General features: G+C 39.0%; 1 protein-coding gene across 1 annotated transcript; it reads left to right on the top strand.

Moving 5' to 3' along the window:
* fpgs (folylpolyglutamate synthase) lies at positions 1-11,404 on the top strand. The gene is made up of 15 exons (XM_026929031.3): positions 1-563; positions 1,547-1,675; positions 1,959-2,012; positions 2,458-2,522; positions 3,153-3,267; positions 3,535-3,612; positions 4,443-4,504; positions 6,358-6,460; positions 6,648-6,725; positions 6,940-7,084; positions 7,723-7,803; positions 8,121-8,271; positions 8,609-8,684; positions 10,098-10,164; positions 10,261-11,404. Exons 1-15 carry the CDS (start codon positions 417-419, stop codon positions 10,644-10,646), a joined length of 1,737 nt encoding a protein of 578 aa, XP_026784832.3. The 5' UTR covers positions 1-416; the 3' UTR covers positions 10,647-11,404.
* Positions 11,405-20,311: the final 8,907 nt, after the last annotated feature.

Raw genomic sequence — 20,311 nt, forward strand, 5'->3', positions numbered from 1 at the left:
GAAGTAGCGTTGCATGTCATCCGCAGCCGGTTTTACCACACGCGCTTATTTCTGCATGACGACATCACCGTATTACCTGATATTAAGCAGGAACTGCGTTTTGTGGTTTCTCGATCTAAATGGCAGCTGCGTTAATATTTGGAGGAACCACGCTGCACATAATAACAGTTAACTTTTCATGACCACTAAATTGACAAATGCTATTACATTACACAGCGCGTGTGTAAAGTTATCTTTATCGGTGACATTTACAACAAATTAATTTAACGGATTCCTTTTGGGTCTTGGTTCTGTTTTGGTGTTTTATTGAGGTAGGCGTGGCATGACGACAGCCGCCTGTACTGACAGGAGGAAGTCTCCCCCCCCAAATTTGGTCATTTTGGTCCTGTCTTCCTGCGCTCACGCGGCCGTTCGTAATGACGGCGCTGTTGGGGCGCGCGCGCGGGCGCTTCACTGCGCTTCGTCGGTTTCCGCCGAGCGCGAAGTGGCCGAACATCACAGAGCTGCCGCTGAGGTTCTCCAGCGCTGAAGCCGCGCCGAGCTGCCGGAGAATGGACTATCAGGTAAGCGTTCAGCTGGAGGGAATAAATAAAGCATAGTCATGGGTGAGGGATATACGCTAAAACAGAGCTCGGGTGACTTCATGTAGTTTATCAGTAATAAATAACATGCTGTATATTGAGAGCTGAGGACATTTTGTTCAGCTTTTCATCAGCAGTAGAAAGGTCGAAGCTAAGATAATGTAATGTTGCATCAGCAGAGAATCATGGCGACATTTCTAACAGTACAATGTGCTAGATGACAGACTGTAGGCTAAGAAAGTATGAGATGTAGCAGTAAACCTTAGGTCACATTTCAGTCCTGACATAAAGTTCAGAAAAGATAATCAGAAACTCGTGTTTTATTTCATCCACGTGCTTGTTGAGCTTGCGCTAAATTGGCTTCGCGCCAGCGAATTCAAAACAAACCAACTTTATTTATAACTTTAAAAGTGAAAGATATAATGATAAATAACCTAAAAGCTTCAGTTAAAATTGGGCAGTACACACACACATATTACCTGTTTTTCCAGGCAGGTGTGGCTGCGTTTATAAGGTGTATAATTCAAAACTCAAATTGAGTTTTATTGTTCATTGTAGTTAAACATAAACTGCTGGTCGAATGGCAGGTTGTTGCATCTTCATGTCTGGTCTAGCTGAACAGGACTGACTGAATGTGAGCAGTAATGGCACCTTTCAGATTTGGTGTAGTTTGTATTAATGGTGGACAATACAGCAAAATTTTATGTCAGAATTTTGGAAGACAGCCGTATACATCCCAGCACACAGCTTTATCTGGAAAAGTGACTTCTCCAGAATAAAAGTGGGAGATTCTTAATCTTTTCTTTTTAAACTGGGTTACTGACCGTGTCACTTGGGGCGTCTTTTGTGCATGTCTGTGTATCATGGATATATCTTTGTGACAGGGTGTGTGATGTTTAGATGACGTACCCTGATGTGTAAGCTCTGGTTTTGTTGATTTTCTTTTTTTTTTTTCCCTCCTAAAGGATGCCATATGCACCCTGAACACGCTACAAACCAACGCCAGTGCCCTGGAGCAGGTGCGCCGAGAGCGAGCTCACCCTCAAATCCAGCTGCAGGCCATGAGGAGCTTCCTGCAGCGTTCAGGACTTACGGTACTGTGCACTCAACAGAACACTGATCACACTCAGTCATTCTGCTAGAACCGTTATGCAGTGTATTGCAGCAGTCATCACGCACACTGATGTCATTGTGGATACTGCACTGCATGTATGACTTATTCTTGAGTTCCATAAAAAACCTGTTATTCTTTTTGAGTACAATATCATGATAGACGTATACTCATGTTACAACTGCACTTTCGTAGCCCCTTTAATTGTCTGCTCGTTATGTTTAATGATTTTGTTTTTCTTTGTTTTTTCATTATGCTTTTTCCAGGTGGAGGAACTCGATCATCTCAACATCATACATGTAACTGGGACAAAGGGAAAGGTACATTGTGTCTGCACACGTGTATGTGTTCACAAATGAATTTAGCCTTTTGTGAGCACCAAAAAGGAGTGTCCTTATAGTGAAAGCTTTCTGTAAATTGTCCTCAGTCACTCGATACGACTAGTAGAAATCTGTGTTTAGTTACGTAGTTATAGAGTGTGCCTAGTTTTTAGTCATTAAAAATAGAAATCATTTTATTTTCAATTGTTAAAAATTTTGCTTTCAAGGCATATTGATTTAACAATTTTTAACATTGTCAGTATGGCTATTATAGTTTTACATATTGCAGTGTATTGCTACACTAATATATCATCCCTCTGATGAATGAATAGTGGTAGTGATGAAATAAATTGATTTTGCTTTGTTGTTGGAGCAAGAAATTATTATCTGAAAATGTATAGATTCTGTAGTAAATAATTGACATACAGGATTGTTGTCTTGTCAGGGTTCAACATGTGCCTTCACACAGAAGATTCTGAGGAGCTACGGCTTCCGCACTGGGTTTTACAGGTACTGCAACTTGGAAAGTGTGTGTGACTCTTGTGCATTGTGTATTAGAGTTCACCAAGTCATGTCTTAAATTAAACAAGTACTCACATGTTAATGATTGTGTGTGTGTGAGAGAGTGTGAGAGTGTGTGTGTGTGAGATTTGTATGTGTATGTCAGTTTGTCAGCTGCAGTCATCAAATTGCTGTAACATTTAAGTGATTTGGGTGTGGGTGTGTGTGCATGTGTTTGTGTGCATTGGCTAAGGCCAGGTTATGCATGTTTAGAGCACAGTTGTGCAATATAACCCTTTGTAACTCCACTGGACTTCAGACTCTAATGAGCAGCACCAGTGCACATGTTCATGTGGGTGATGTGCGTTCTTTTCTTAAATTAGTTGAGTGTGAGTAGGTATGTTCATATCTAATTGATCAGTAAATGAATGTGTATTGTGTATTTCTTTTAAGTAGCGATGAATATTTTGAAGCAGCTGAAAATAACAAGATTATTTTACTTCTAATTTTTTGTAAGTTTTCTTACATGCATATTAAAAATGATCATAAAACACATGGGTGGAAAGAGCACTATTTTATTGAGGTTGCAGTTTAGGTTTACAGTTTGTGTTGATAATATGTGTGTTTGTCCCATTTCAGCTCTCCACACTTAGTGCAGGTCAGAGAGAGGATCCGTGTGAATGGCTGCCCCATTGGAAAAGACCTTTTCACCAAATACTTTTGGCAGGTTTACAGCCGGCTGGACGAAACTAAGGTGCGTGTGTCTTACTATCTTACTGTCCTTGTAAGTCTTCCAATTTTGATTGCTGTTAACTACAGTAACCAAAAAGAAGGTTTTGGTTTTCCTCATGAGGACCAGGCAATTGTCCTCGCAACGTCAAAACTGTCAGATATTCCAGTCCTTATGTGAGCATTTGATCCCCAACAAGATATACTATAAACACACACACACAGACAAAAAGTTCTCATCTCTGTTGAAAGCTGATTAAATTATTCGATCTCGTTACCTGTTGAACTTTAGGATGCGCATGGAGGCAGTATGCCAGCGTATTTCCGCTTCCTGACTATCCTTGCCTTCCACGTGTTCCTGCAGGAGAAGGTGAGTGACCTCATAGCCCATGTGATGTCGCTTCAATGATAATGTTGCTGTCTAGCTTACCCGTTTGTTGTCTTTGTGATAATTTCCTGTTGTTTTGTTTGGTTCAGAACTACTGGAACAGTATAAAATATATAGTGTGTTAACTATATGAGTCATGGTTTCAGTTTATGTATTGTTTATCAAGTTACAGCATTTTTAAGGGTTTTAGTTGCCATGTAACACTGCAGCAGTAATGCAAGCTTTTATTAAATTAATTAGGTAACAAGCTTGTTAGGGGGATTGTTCTGTCAGTAGCTATGCTCGTTTAGCATAATGATAAAGGTGTGACCTCACAGTAAACCACTATACTCATATGCAGATTGTTATACAGTTAGAGTCAGAATTGGAATTAAAACAACATTTTGCTTTTATTCCTGTGCTGTCCCATGTTGCCTTGTAGCTGTGCAGGCATGTAGTCATATTTGAGAGTGCTTACTGATGATCCAGTCATATCCATGTCACATAGCTTAGCTAAGCAACAGGTTTGTATTACAAGCGTATGCAAGTTAATATTATAAGGACCATAATTATCTGCTGATTCTAATGGGCTTTAACATTTCCTCCTGAAGAAAAAGTTAAAAAAAATTGTTTTCACGAAGTTTTGTGAAGGTCAGCATGTGCATTCTTCATATTGCAACATGCTGGATTGTTACGAGCCTTTCTCACTTTCAACACCGACTTGGGCCACTGACCAGAAATTTTGTCTTGCAAACATGACCTTTGTCTTTCTCTGTATGCACAGATAACCTTTAATCTGATTGTGTGTGTTTGTGTGCATGTGTGTTATAAAGGTGGACGTAGCAATCATCGAGGTGGGAATAGGTGGTGCGTATGACTGCACCAACATAATCAGGTAAAACAAACATTTCATTTTAGTGCATTCAGAAAATAAACTTGCATGTATGTCCAGCTGAGTGTGTGAAAGTGCATGTGGTGTCTTTCCCACAGCCGCAGTGTAGCATTTCTACTTTCCCCTGGCACTATCTCTGCAGCTCATGCATAGCCCATTTGGCTTTTACACTTGCATTCACATCAACTCACATCAACCAACCACTGATTTTTAATCTAATCAAATGTCTGTGTTCATGATTATAAGTTCTCTGCTTCGAAGATTCATAAGCACAGACTGCATATTATAAAGTCATACTAAATATTAAATGTATAATCTGATGAGGGAAATATATAATCTAAATGTCATGCACATGCAGATATGTGAAATGACATGCATTCGTGCAAATCTTTTTGGCTAAATCGTCTCCTTCTGCTTGACAGAAGAAAGTTATTTTGTCTTTCAACAGACTTACATTAGGCAACTATTAGTAGATCTTAAAACATTTAAAGGCTTTTTTTTATTCAAATATGGAAGCATGATAAAAATTTGAATCTCATTTGTTCTGGATCATGAAACATATGTAAATAATTAAAATTATATTATAGTTCTATATATAAACATATAGAAATGTTCCCAACAGTTACTCAGGTAAGTAGACTTATCGTATGCTATCCTCCACGCTCTCTGTTTGATACGTCTGTGTACCGAACAGTGTTCAGTAGACTGCAGAATAAAGCAGGCTATTCAGTCAAACGTACTGCTCGTATTCTGTGATGTATAATAAATATTTAAACTTAATCTAGCCCACACTTGCTTCTCTAATAAAGTAGTTTCCTCTTTATCTTGAATCAAGAGTAGGGGTGAAAAAGGGGTGTTATCTTACTCAGAATAAAACTGACTAAAATTAATAAATATGACATGACAAAATATTGACTAAAAGGATATTTTCTTCAGAAGACAAAAACTATGATTAAAAACAGTGTGAAAATTAACACTGGAACTGGCCTGAGAGCCTAGGTTAAATCTTTTGATTTTTATCATTTTATGCACTTTAGTTTTAAAATAAATGTACTTTGTTAACAGCCAGGGTTTTTTTTTTTTTTTTTTTTTTTTTTTTAAACAATATATAATACAATATCGCTACGCCCTCTTGTGGACTGTTGATTTAAAAATCTGGTGTTCATTAGTATTTACTCCTAACTTAAATAATGTCTTTAGAATTCAAATATAATTTGAATCTTGGAAGTATTTAAGTGAAAAATTCTAATTTAGTTTCTCCGCCCTGTTGACAGCCCTAGTCTTCTCTCTGTGTCAGAGGCGGGACTCACACAGCAGCTCCTCCACACACACACAGCAGGCAGCGACAGTAAAGATAACGTGTTAATCGAGGCTAATTGGTGTTTTTCCTGACGACTGCATAATCCCAGCCAGAAAGTTTGAACAAATAAGTCCAAATGGTTTCAAAGCTGCATTCTGCAGCTCCGGTGTGGGAACATTTTGTGTGGTTTTATTTTATTCGTGTTTAATTTATTTAGGATATTTAATTTTTTTTGACATTCCAATTCCAATGTCTGAATATTCTTAAAAATATTCAGACATTGGAATTGGAAAGGGTGTACTTGCATTATTATGCTATTATATTATCTAATGGTCTGACAATAATATCATTTATCACAATTATTTTTGGAACAATATATTGTCCAACAATAGTTATCGTGACAGGCCTAGAGATACCATCTTATCTTATGGAATTTGTATTTTAGTGCGGCCCTGTGTGCGTGTGTCTGTGCGTGTGTCTGTGCGTGTGTCTGTGCGTGTGTCTGTGCGTGTGTCTGTGCGTGTGTCTGTGCGTGTGTCTGTGTGTATGCCTGCAGGAGGCCGTGGGTGTGTGGCATTTCCTCGCTAGGCATTGACCACACCAGCATTCTTGGGGATACAATCGAGAAGATTGCCTGGCAAAAGGGAGGAATATTTAAGGTGTGTGTGTATGTGTAGTGTCTGACTAAGAGTGGTTAAATTATTTGTGTCTGTGTATTTGCAAATGTAAAAATCTAACTCCATGCTTAAGAAATGGAATGAGAAGGTTTTTTTTTTTTTTTGGGAATTGGCAGGTAAATTATAATGTCTTATGGTTGTTTTTGTGTGTGTGTGTCTATGGTCACAGCCCGGGGTTCCAGCATTCATTGTGAAGCAGCCAGAGGGACCAACGACAGTTCTTCAGGAAAGAGCAGAAGAGATTGGGGTGAGAAGCAAACATTAACATGCATCCCTCTTTCTAAAACCATGCACACTGTGCATAATGTACCATAGTGTAACTAGTTTTATCTGGTGTGTGTGTGTGTGTTTTATCTGCTGTGTGTATTTTGCATCTTCTTAAACTGATTAAGGTGACTTTTTACAGTTACATTTCTGTTAGGTCAGAAGTAAAATAATCCATCATTCTTGTGTGTCTGTAGTGCCCATTGTTTTTGTGCCCTGAGTTGGCTCAGTACCAGCGCTCCGAGGAGGTGAAATTGGGTTTGGCCGGGAAGCACCAGTGCTCCAACGCCTCACTTGCTTTACAGCTCACACACAGCTGGCTCCAGAGGCGCTGCAGCACAGGTGAGTGTGTGTACCTGTATTTCTACAAGATGTCATAACATGAATAGTGGAAAACATGACTTGGCATTTATGTGGGTGTAAGCATGAATATTTGCTAGATTACTATCGCGAGAGGTTTTCCAGTGTCAATATAAGTAGTTAGAGGAATATTAGTTAAAGTGCTGCAGTGTTTTCTCATATTGATGAATCTTTAATAAATTAATATTGATAAATTGTTCAAAGTAACTGGGCTTTGCAAAATTAAAACAAAAAGGTGATTTTGGTTGTTATGTCTCCAAATCTGTCTTCTGTCTTATAAATACACACACACACACACGCTTGCCACTGGAAAGTTCCTAAAGTATTTGTGTGCGCTTTTACCTATAAATACAGCTTTTAATGATGATAATGAGACAAAGAAGAAGTAAATTAGATATTACTTGGGTACTACTGTTAGAGTATTCCTGTTGCTAACATTAATGTTTCTGTTGTGGTTAGTCTTGCATGAAATGATCATACTTGTGACAGTGGGTGATCCTGATACTGCTTAATTATACTGGGCTGACTCATGGCCTGCATTAGATCTGAATTAGCTTTTTTTTTTTTTTTTTCATTTACGGATGGGTATTCTCTCGTTAATTAATTTCTCATTCTAAAAGGTCCAGCTGTTACTTCTGCATCTGGTTTTACTGGCCTTCATACAGCTCCAGTTTTTGAGCCGAGTGCTCACATGCTGAAAGGTGAGACTACTCTATTCATATACATTATTTATGTGTATGAGCATGGTATTGAAATGCTTCATACTGCTGCTGCTGCTTCTTTTTTCTTCTTATTCTTGTGCTTGCACAAGTGAGCACATCTTTGTTATTCTTCATTCTACTACTACTTTATATTTTTTCACACAGTCTAGAGTGTTTAACAGACTCCATTCAAACAGATCATTTCCATGAGAGATGTAATATGTATAATACTATTTAAAATATTTATGTACGTATGTGTGTGTGTGTGTGTGTGTGTGTGTGTGTGTGTGTGTGTGTGTGTGTGTGTGTGTGTGTAGGTTTGGCTGAGACTGAATGGCTGGGCCGGACTCAGACCCTGGTGCGTGGCAGTGTCACATACTTCCTGGATGGCGCTCACACTACCCGCAGCATGCAGGCGTGTGTGAACTGGTTCAGCGAGGTGGCTGTAAAACATGAGAAAAATGCTGTGTATGTTCCTTTCTTTAATGTGTGTTTAATTTGTTAAAATCTTTGTTGCCATTTTGGGGAAAACAGTATGAAATAATCAAAGTATAATAATGAGTGGAATAAAATTAAATGCTCACATATTCAGCTAGTTAGAGTGTAATGAAATGTGTGAGCATTAGTTTCTGCAAAAACTGTGAAATGCATTGAATTAATGGAGTAACTATAAGGAATGGTGTCTAGTGTAATAGCTGCAGAATCTGACAGTAAAAAGCATGGAAATGAGTAATTCTGTTCTTCCTGTGCTTATGTGAACATTTATTTAGTTTGTGTGTGTGTGTGTGTGTGTGTGTGTGTGTAGGGGTTCAGTGGTGCGAGTGCTGCTGTTTAATGCTACTGGAGAGCGGGATTGCGGTGCTTTGCTCAAGCTGCTCGTGGTAAGACTCCAGCATTAGTAGTTGAATTGGTATTAGAAAACGTATGGTATTATAACAGCCCCCACTACTGAGTTTGAAGTACAGTCCCCTCCAAAAGTATTGGAATGGCAAGGCCATTTCTATTGTTTTTGCTCTACACTGAAGACATTTGGGTTTGAGATCAAAAGATGAATGAGATGATAGATCAGAATTTCAGCTTTCATTTCCTGATATTACATCGAGATGTGTTGAACAACTTAGAACATGGCACCTTTGGGGGTAGACCATGCAATTTCTTGGTGAGCAAGAGTAATGGAACAGATGGATATTTAAAGTAAATAACACTTAATATTTGGTAGAATATCCCTTCCTTGCATTAACTGCATCAAGCATCAAACCCACTCGCATTACCAAACTTTTGCATTCTTCTTTTATGATGCTTTTCCAGGCTTGTACCACAGCTTCTTTCATTTGTTGTTTGTTTTGGGGGGTTTCTCCCTTCAGTCTCCTCTTCAGCAGGTGAAATGCATGCTCAGTTTGGTTAAGCTCTGGTGATTGACTTGGTCAGTCTAAAATCTTCCACTTTTTTCCCCCTGATGAAGTCCTTTGTTGTGTTGGCAGTATTTTTTTTTGGTCATTGGCTTGCTGCATGATGAAGTTCCTCTCAATTAGAGTGGATGGATTTCTCTATAAACTGTCAGACAGAATGTTTCTGTAGACTTCTGAATTCATTCTGCTGCTACCATCATGAGTTACATCAATAAAGATTAGCAAGCCCATTCCAGAGGCAGCCATGCAAACCCAAGCCATGACACTGCCTCCACTGTGCTTGACTGAGTAGCTCATATGTTTTGGATCATGAGCAGATCATTTTTTTTCTCCACACTTGGGCCTTTCGCTCACTTTTTAATGTTAATCTTGGTTCCAGATCTTTTTTTAGCTCATCTCTGTAGTTCTTTTCGAATACAAATCTGGCTTTCCCATTCTTGCTGCCGATGAGTGGTTTGTATCTTGTGGTATGGCGTCTTTATTTCTGCTCTCGACATCATCTTTGAATGGTATCTTCACCCTTGCCCTGTGGAGGTAGATTGTGATGTCGCTGACAGTCTTTTTTTGATTTTGTTTTCATTATTCCAATACTTTTGGCGGGCACTGTATATATAAATGAAATGCACATTCCTTTATATTGTTCATGTTTCACAAATAAAAAGGAGTGTTTTTTTTTTTTTTTCTTCATTCAAAGTTTGTTTGAGAATGTTTTGAGTATATTATATTGTGAACCCAGTATCAATCGACTCGACTAGTAGGTTAATCTGATGTGGCCAGTTTGTGTAGATACATGGTTGGGCTTCCTAATAAACTGACAACTGTATTTGTAGAACCCTGAGACATTATACAATATTGATTACTACTTGTGTTTTTGTTATTTTGCAGCCATGTCATTTTGATTTTGCAGTTTTCTGTCCTAACATCACTGAGGCCATTGCTGACTGCAACGCAGGTCAGTAGACACTTATGACATTTACATTTTTCATATTTATTTCTGGTTGATTAGCTGCTAAACTGTAGTCCCCTTTCCTTCTTTTTCTTTATTCAGACCAACAGAACTTCAATGTGTCTGTAGAGCACATGCTCACGCGCTGCCTGGACAATCAGCAGAGCTGGCGTGTACTCGCTGGTATCGAGGAAGAGGGGCCAGAGTCAGAGCTTCTAATTGGGGGTGGTGTCCATCTGCCTCTGAGAGTGGAGAAACGTGGTGCCTCATTGGTTTTCCCCTGCATCTTGAGTGCTCTTCAGTGGATCACACAGGGACGTGACCCAGTTGTATCTGATTCCACCAAACACGTCATGCCTGTCAAAGCTAGTGTCAGTGCTAAAGCAGTGCCATTAAGAGAGGCTGCTAATGTGCATGTGCTAATCACAGGCAGCTTGCACTTGGTAGGAGGAGCCCTAAAACACCTGGTACCTGACTTGTCATCCTAACACAATATTTTGTTTGTCAGGGAGAGTGTGTGTGGGATATGGAGGTCCCCAATTTGTTTTTGCTCGCTCACTGTAATATGAAAATTGGTGCAGCTAAATTAAGCTTTATTTAAGATTTAAAAACTTACTGGATATACCTGCTAAATACTTAGCAGGAGACTAAAGCACTTAGTATTTCACCTGTGCCTTCCTTCTGTAGGGAATGTTCACAGAGCCTATTTAAACACAGTTTAACCCAAGTCTTAGTCCCCTATCAATTGTCTTAATATCAGAGTCTTGGATATTTCCGGACTGAGATTAATCTGTCCAGGATACCCAAATACTAGGATCTTCATATATAGTCTGGATTCACACTGAATTTCACTATAGGCCTGCAGCTAAAACTGCACACTTCATGCTATCAAATGTGCAGTGTCCCTTGATTAAGCATTTTCATATACTGCTCTGTTCCCAGTTAGCATTTTTTATGTGCTACAAATCATACTATTCAGTTTTGATATACTGTATGGTTTGTGATTTGATGCATATGATTGATGTCTGGAAAACCAGCCTAATCCAAAGCTAACTTCTCATTGGTGTGTATGCCCTGTATTGGTATTGATTAATTTAGAATTCTAGAAATGGGCCGCATCCAAAATTATATAACACTCTGTTAATGTACTATGTTGCTATTTCATGAGTACATACAGTGCCCTCCAAAATAAGAATGAGTAAACATTTACATATAATGTAAACATTAAACACACTAATATTTGGAATATATGCAGTCAAACAGTAATTATTGAAAACCTGTTTGTGGTCTTTGTCAACGTTTTGTTTCCCTGGGGTATAAATATAAGGATTTTACACATGTGAAAACCTTTTGCTGTCTATTACCATGGGGGGGAAATAAACAAATGAGAAAGAAGACTCTACCTGCTCTACCCCAATCTTGTAATAGATATAAAATACACAAGAAGCTAAAAATACTATTAAAAAATTAAATTAAACTAAAACAGTTGGAAATATTCCAGGAATTGGACCCATAAGTACATGCCAATGTAGGCCAGAGATGACAATTTTAGACTTGCACAGTTTATTTAAATCTTGTGGCTGTCAAGTTTCAAAATCAACTGTTAAACAACACTCTCATAACAAAAAGCTGGTTAGAAGTGTTACAAGAAAGAAGCCCTTCCTGAGAATATCTCACAAATTTCAGCACCAGAGCTTTACGAAGCATCATTAGAAATTGTGTGTTTTGGTTAGATGTGACAAAGATTTCTGGTCATGCGCACCATTGGTATAATTGGTGACAAAAGGGGATGCTTACAAGGAAAAGCCCCTGATACTGCAAAAATGTGGTGGTCCAAGAGTGATGCACTTGGCAGTTTTGTGGCTGGAGGTTGTGATTACTGATGGCATCACAAATTCTGCAACGTACCAGAATATTTCAGCCCCAAACCTGGTTGCCTCTGTGAGGAGGCTCAGACTCGGCCATAGATGTTTGTTGTACTGTTTGGCCCATCATCCTGAGCCTTCAACAGGATGATGAGCCAAACATACTTCCAAATAAAAAAAAAAGTTTGTTTTGAATTTTCTTTTAAAAAAAAAAAAAAAAACATTGTTAAATAAAACTATACAATGTCCCGTATGTTTGTATCATCCCGTATCATTTTTTTCTTCTCCGTATACACCGATATAGCCATAACATTACAACCACTAACAGGTGAAGTGAATAACTTTATCTCATAACAATGCCACATATCAAGGGGTGGGATATATTAGGCAGCAAGTGAACAGTCAGTTCTTGAAATTGATGTGTTGGAAGCAGGAAGAATGGGCATGTGTAAGGATCTGTGTGACTCTGACAAAGGCCAAATTATGATGGCTATACGACTGGGTCAGGGAATCTCCAAAACGGCAGGTCTTGTGGGGTGCAGTGGTTAGTACCTACCAAAAATGGTCCAAGGAAGGAAAACTGGTGACTCAAATTGATGCATGTGGGGAGTGAAGACTAGCTGTCTGGTCCGATCCCACAGAAGAGCTACTGTGGCAGAAATTGCTGACAAAGTTAATGCTGGCTATGATTGAAAGGTGTAAGAACACAGTGCATTGTAGCTTGCTGTGTATGGGGCTGCATAGTGGCAGACCAGTCAGAGTGCCCATGCTGACCCCTGTCCCTGTCGAGCATCTGTGGGAGGCTCCACCTCGCAACTTACAGGACTTAAAGGATCTGCTGCTAACGACTTGGTGCCAGATACCACAGAACACCTTCAGAGGTCTTGTGGAGTCCATGCCTCTTAGAATTGGATCTCTTAGGGCGCTAATGTAAAAATACTAGGATCTATACACAGATCTTGCACACACAAAAGGCACTACTTGAGCTAAAGTTATATATGAGCTCTGCTGACATTTCTGTTTCTCGGTTTCATTTTTCATTTTGTTTTCTTTAACTTGTTCTTTTCCTCTCTTAAATGCTGTAGCTACAGTGGAGATTACAGATTGCCCTCAGTGTTGCACAGTCTAAAAAAAAAAAAAAAAAAAAAAAAAACTGGCTGATAACTGGAAATATTGCAATTATCTCAACTACATGGCTGGGAAATCTGTCATCCTAGAAAAAAAAGCAGGGAGGTTATTCAAGAGAAACAGTATTAACATTGGAAGCCAGCCTTACATTGTGCTGAAGGTTGTGTTTAGGCTCAAGCTTGCACATCACATCTGATCTGCCTTTGTAAATAGTCACTACTGACCTTTAAGGACACCTGACTCTCACACCTAATAACTTTATATTTTCACAATGATTAATTTTAAAGCCAGGTTGTGTGTGTGTGTGTGTGTGTGTGCGCGCGCGGAGTGTGAGATAAAAGAGAGCAACTAACTCTGTGGGGCAGTGTCGTGGACAAGGATTTGACCTGGGGCCTGTTCTTCGTACGTCGCTAACTCAGTTAGCTGGATTTGATTGTTGACGATTTGGCGTGATCTTGGATTATTTGGTTCTTCGACGCTCATCCTGAAGTTGTTGTCATAGCAACGGGTCGGTAAGCTTAAACCTGCTCGGGAGCAGGCTTATTTCATGTAAACAGGATCAGATCGCGGCTTTCTAAGCGGAAGTGATGGGGGAAGTCTGCTGCAGCCGTGTCTTGCTCGTTTTTACGAGAGCGACCTGTTGCGGAAGGTGCGAGGAGAATTCACAGAGCTTTTAGAATGAATCGCGTTTTGCGAGGCAGACAGGATCCATTAGCACAGCGCCATAGTGCACTTTTTGAAAGATATGGTTTTTCACGTGAGGGTGTCATTAACATAATTAATTTGTTGGAACCTCCTATTAAAAGTTGGACTCGTCGGAGTAGGGCTTTAACAACAGCACAAGCTGTGTGCATCGCGTCGAGATTCTCTGCGAGTGGCACTTTCCTTTACACTGCTGGAGATGCGGAGAACTTGTATATGTCTACAACACTACACATACACTACATGAACAGTATATGTAGTTAATATTACCATTTTGTAGAATATTCTTGTATTTCACCTTTACTTGTTCCCAAGTTCTAGTGGGTCCCGTGGTGGCTCTAATATAAAAGATTAAAGTAATTATAACATAATATATACTGTAATAAGTGATAAAAACATCTAACACCGTCACTACTTATGCATTTAATTTGTCTGCAACTTTTTGCCAACCCTGTCTCCTAGCTTTTGCAGCCTTTGAGGTGTTCCCTGAAGTTTTTATTAAATTGTGGAACTCGCTATAGCCCTCCATTAAGAGTTCTTGTTCTGTCGCTGAGAAAAAGTGGGCGTGCTCTTTGGCCATTGTGGGCAACCAATAGCAGCGCTGCTGATCAGTGTTTCTGCTATCGATACATAGCCCCTTTTAAACCAGCGCATGAACGCGCAATGATCTCAGATAACTCCATCCAGCCATACTAATCATCAGCAACAGGTGTGTTCGAAGAACCTAATTAGCCAGATAATGATTAGCTGGATCATATCATCTCGGATGTGTCTTTTGATCTCGGATGTAAAAAGCGACGTAGTCTACGACCTAGTCATAGATTAAAAAGCCCTTTTAAACTGGACTAACTCTAAATCACTTTCTTGTTCAGGGAAAAAAATAGAGATTGCTGGGTTTATCATTGTCAGGAAAAGATTTTAGTGCTTTGAGTCATGACTGACTGAGCTACCATTTGCTAGCCAGCTGACATTATCCATCATTTTAATCAAAGTAATGTAAGTATACAGTAAGTAGCTAATGTAAGGTACCACTGAAAATCTCCTGGTAAACAGCAGTCAACATTTACACTCATCACAACCTGTTTTTTGAGGTATAAAGTCTCCTTGATTTTCCTCTAGCTCTAACACCTGCAGTAATTTACCCATCTGAATGGAGAAATGCTCTTTTATTCTCCACTCACTCTGTCAGTGCAGCTCATTGAAAAGGAGTGACTGGCTAACTTTACCAAGCTGCTCTGAGTGTTTGCTAAGATCATACAGTCAACCGTAAATTATTATGAACGTAAGTTAGTGTTCGGTGCCCTGGTTTACGCCATCACTTGGTTTGCTAGTTATTATATCAGTAAACGAGCTAGCTTCAGGTCTGTGTTGGAAAGTATATGTTCATGAGACTTAGCTTCCATGCAAAAAAAACTGTCAGTCACCTAATTAACCATGCCCTTTTCATCAAATAACTCAGATAAAACACGTTAATCGTAAGGAAAAATATAAGGGGAGATATCAACCACTAGAGGGCCTCAGAGACATTTTAGCTTCACTGTTGAATCCCTGTTAGAAAGTCCACCTATATGTACAGTCACTGGTTACATTCTTAGCACACACACACACACACACACACACACACATTCATTCACTCATTCATTTTTCTACTTCTTATTGTTGTTGTTTTGTTGTTACTATTATTGTTTTTCTTTTCTGTTTAACATTTGTTATTATTGCTATTATTAGACTACATGCTTTCTTATTAGCTGTGTTTGAATCTTGTATAGTGTCCTAGATTATCCTGAAAGGTGCTTATAAGCAAAATGATGATGGCAATTATTAGATATAAAGGGCTCTATTTTATCTGTTAGGATCATTCATTCCTTCATTCCTTCCTTCATTCATTCATTCATTCATTCATTCGTACCTCCTGTGGCATTTTTCTTCATTGCTGGCATTTCATTTCATTTCAATTCAGTTTTATTTGTATAGCACTTTTAACAATGGACATTGTCACAAAGCAGCTTTACAGAAATAAATGGATTCACAAAAAAAGATATATTGTAAATATGTGAATTTATCCCTGTGAATTTATCCCTAATGAGCAAGCCAGAGGCGACGGTGGCAAGGAAAAACTCCTTTGTTGAAAAAAAAAAAAAAAACTTGTTGAAATCTCGAATGGTGTTGCCATGGCATGTGATGATGTGAATGATGTAAATAAACATGTGATGATACTCAAACAGGAAGTGTGGCTTAATAACTATACATCATGTGATGTGGCTCATAGTTCATATGTATGTTCAGTAGTGCTACATAATACCTTCCACATGCCAGTATTAGCTCATGGAACAGACAATGCTGTAGATGCATGTTAAATGATGGTGCATAGTCCTATACACATGCCACGGGTAAGGCCCAGGGGCTTGACAGCACCCCGGGGACCAGTTTCTTCACTGTGGGCATCCAGATTTACCTACATGCACCAAATCTGGTAGGCATATGGGGCTTCTTAAGACTTCTAAATTTCACAATCACATCCATTATCTCTGCCCATAAGGAAGTCATCCATTTTGCTTTTTGATGGTTACCAAACTATTAAATACTCCTAGTACACGATTCATCAGATTTAAACCAAATTTGATCAACATGATATCAAGATATACAAGATACTAAATTGTGAAAAATATTTTTGAAATCTTATACAGTGTTGCCATGGCCAAATGATAAATTAATATAGAAAATGCTAAACTGTAGTCCTACCATTTTCACTGCTATATTGATTTTATCATTGTCAGGAAAAGATTTTAGCGCTTTGAGTCATGACTGACTGAGCTACCTGACACTGTCCATCATTTTAATCAAAGTAAAGTAAGTATACAGTAAGTAGCTAATGTAAGGTTTCCATGTTGGAAAGTATATGTTCATGAGACTTAGCTTCCATGCACAAAAATGTCGGTCACCTAATTAACCATGCCCTTTTCATCAAATAACAAATATAAAACACATTAATCATAAGGAAAACTATTAGGGGAGATATCAGCCACTAGAGGGCCTCAGAGACATTTTAGCTTCACAGTTGAATCCCTGTTAAAAAGTCCAAGATAATAAATTGTGAAAAAAAACCTCTTAAACAGTGTTGCCATGGCCAAATGATCAATTAACGTCATGCCATGCAAACAGGGAGTGTGGCATAATTATACTGTACATCATGTGCTTTGGCTCAAAGTTCATATGTATGTTCAGTAATACATATTAACATCCACATGTCAGTACAGGCTCACGACACAGAACCATGGTGCTTGAACCCTCCAACTTTTTATTTTCTTTTTTTGGAACAACAATAAATACACACAAATCCATATACAGTAACTATATATATAAACCAAAATAACGGGAAGGAGGCAGCTGAAGTTTAACATTTGCCAATCTTCTAGAGCTGCAGTGATGTTCAACCAGGCCTGTACTGTCTTCAGATGTGCCTTATTATTATAAGTAGGCAGTTAATAATTCCAAATTGACAATCTTTGAAAATGTAGGTTTCTAATAATAATTGCACATAGAGAGAGAAGGGGTATACTGTAATTGGAGAAAGGTGACATGAGGAAGAAAACCTGAGAGGAATCAGACTCAACAGCCAACCTCTTCCTTTACCAGATTCTCTTCTGCATTGAAAGGATCTTCACTATAAGCATCAGTGCCCTTTTTAATTCCATCAGAATGTTAGATTTAAATCTATAATATACGTTATTCACTCTATAATGAATAAGAATTAAGTGTAAACTGTTTTTTTTTAGCAAGTGCCATCATTAGGCTATCCAAGTGAGACCATCCACAGCAATCTTTAGAGTATCCGTGTGGTACCATCCAAATATCCCAGTTTTCCCAAAACACTCTATGACCCTGAACCCACCAGATCTGTGCCTTTACCTGTGAGAAAAGCTATTAATTAAAGGCTTGACTAAACAAATAGGTTTCCAGCCTAGATTTAAAGACTGAGAGTGTGTGTGAGTCCCAAACATTAATTGGAAGGCTGTCCAATACCTGTGGCTCTTTATAAGAAAAAGCCAGGTTGGGGGGTATGGGGGGCAAAGGCCTGATGAGATGACAAGCTTATAACTACAAATTATTGTTACAAATATCTGATTAAAAGAGAAGACAGCACACACTCTAAAAAGTTTAAGACTCTATTGTAGATAACAGCTTTGATAAAATTAATTATTTAGTAGGCTGTCCCTTTACAGTCAGCCAGTATAACCCTCTCACCTGCAACTGACTTATTTGACTCCTCAGTGGGCTCTCCCTCACTCTCTAAGCCTGCTTCTGCCTCATCTTGCAAGGAAAAACTCCCTGAGACGATATGAGGAAAAATGCTCAAGAAGAACCAGACTCAAAAGGGAACCCATCCTCATCTGGGTGATAACAGATAGTGCAATTATAAATAAATCCCTTCTATAACGGTGTACTAAATAGACAAATAGTGCAATTGTACAACCAGTAAATTCATCACGGTTTTCACAAGAAGTCTGGTTTGTTAAACCTATCCACTGTCCACTGATGGAGACCTGAGTGCAAAACTGCTTGTGGCATCCGCAGCCCCAAAGCCACCACAGAAATCACAGCCCCAAGCCATCACAGTACAACTCCCCGTATGAGATCCCCAAGCAATCTCCATGGTCCCTACGTGACACCATCCCCAGCAATCCCAATGATCTTCAGGCCATCCATGTGGAGCCACCCCCAGCAGCAGCGAGTGAACTCCAACTGATGAGAACTCCAACCAGAAGTAGGGCATCAGGATGGATCAGGCCACAATTTACCTATTTTCTAATGGTTACTTCCAGCATGATAATGCACCATGCCAAGAAATCCTCAAAAGGATACCAGTGGATGTCTTCCCTTAAAGGAAAGAACAAATGGTTTTTCTCCCCCATTCTGTGCATACATTTCACCTGGCAGTGGGTCTCATCCACGTCTCTAATATTTCCTGAGTAGACGATATGTTCGTAAACCAGGGCACACCATTTCCCTGCTAGATCTGAACTTAGCCACTGCATTTCTGGTGTTGTGTGTATGGCATCTTCATGGTGAGTGAAACTAAAGGACTGTGTTTTAAAGCAGTCACACTCAGGATTTCCTGTTGTGCAGGAATAAACACATATCATCAACAAACACCAGTGGTCCAGTTCCATTGGTTTCCATACGTGCCCATATGACAGATGTGTGGTATGCTTTGGATCATGGGCCCTTCCTTTCCTTCTCCATACTTTTCTCTTCCTATCATTCTGGTACAAGGTAATCTTGCGTCAGAACTGGCCAGGCTTTTTTTTAGAGGGTTTTTTTGGCAAAGTCTACTCTGGCCTTTCTGTTCTTGAGTGCTACCAGTGGTTTGCATCTTGAGGTAAACATTCTGTATTTACATTGTCTTGATTGTAGACTTTGACAATGATACACCTGCCTCCTCCAGAGTGTTAATGACTTGGCTAGATGCTGTGAAAGGGATTTTCTTCACGAAGGAAATAATTCCGCTATCATCCTCTTTAGTAGTCTTCTGTGGCCTTCCAGGCCTTTTGGTGTTGCTGAGCTCACTGGAGACTCCCTCTAAACCATGCCCCCATGTGGCATCTGTTATGCATGGTTAAAAGTAACACACTCAAGTCATTTATGCTATGGTGGTGCAGCGCACTTTAGATAATACTCGTTCCCAAATTCTACTGCCTGGCAAACTACATACACCAAATGTGGATGTAATCTGTCCATAAGTAGAAAAGTATTTATAACAAATAGATGAATAAACTTGTCAGATGGCAAGATTAGAAAGATGCAGTGAAATGGAAAGACTGACAATACTGAGCAAAAGTACAGCACAGTTCAAAACTGTCATAACCAAAACTTTAACCAAAGACTGACTTTTGACAATGGCACAAACACGATACGCTACATCAGAAGAATAAAGACACAGCATCGTCCTCTCCCCTAGAATCTGAGTACTTGCTTTACATGTGGCATGACAAGCCCCTGGTGTCATGAGGACAATGCCATTTTCCTTCTCCTGCATATAGTAAGGGTACACTTAAACACCCATAAACATGCCGTTCCCTTAAATACGTGTGTTCCTTCAGATTTGTAATCTCCAATTCACATGATAAACAATATGTTATCACAAAAGTATATCACAAATTGGTATATCACAAATCTTGAAAATGTGATGAAAAGCTGACTTCCAAAGTTGACTTTTCTTTATAACTCATTATGTTGGGGCTTGAAAATAATTGAGTAATTGTACTTTGTTACAATACTGCAGTATTATTTTGAGGTATTTATACTTTACTTGAGTACTATAGGAATTGAATGCTTGTACTCAGTTACATTTTCTAGAAGAAAAACTTACTTTTTTCTCCTTATGTTTTTATTTAGTACTCATCATAAATCTCAAAGGTCTCTTCTTCACTTATCCAGCCAGTGATTGGATGCTACAT

Source organism: Pangasianodon hypophthalmus, chromosome 15 (assembly GCF_027358585.1).
Source record: "Pangasianodon hypophthalmus isolate fPanHyp1 chromosome 15, fPanHyp1.pri, whole genome shotgun sequence".
In the NCBI taxonomy this organism is placed as follows: Eukaryota; Metazoa; Chordata; class Actinopteri; order Siluriformes; family Pangasiidae; genus Pangasianodon; species Pangasianodon hypophthalmus.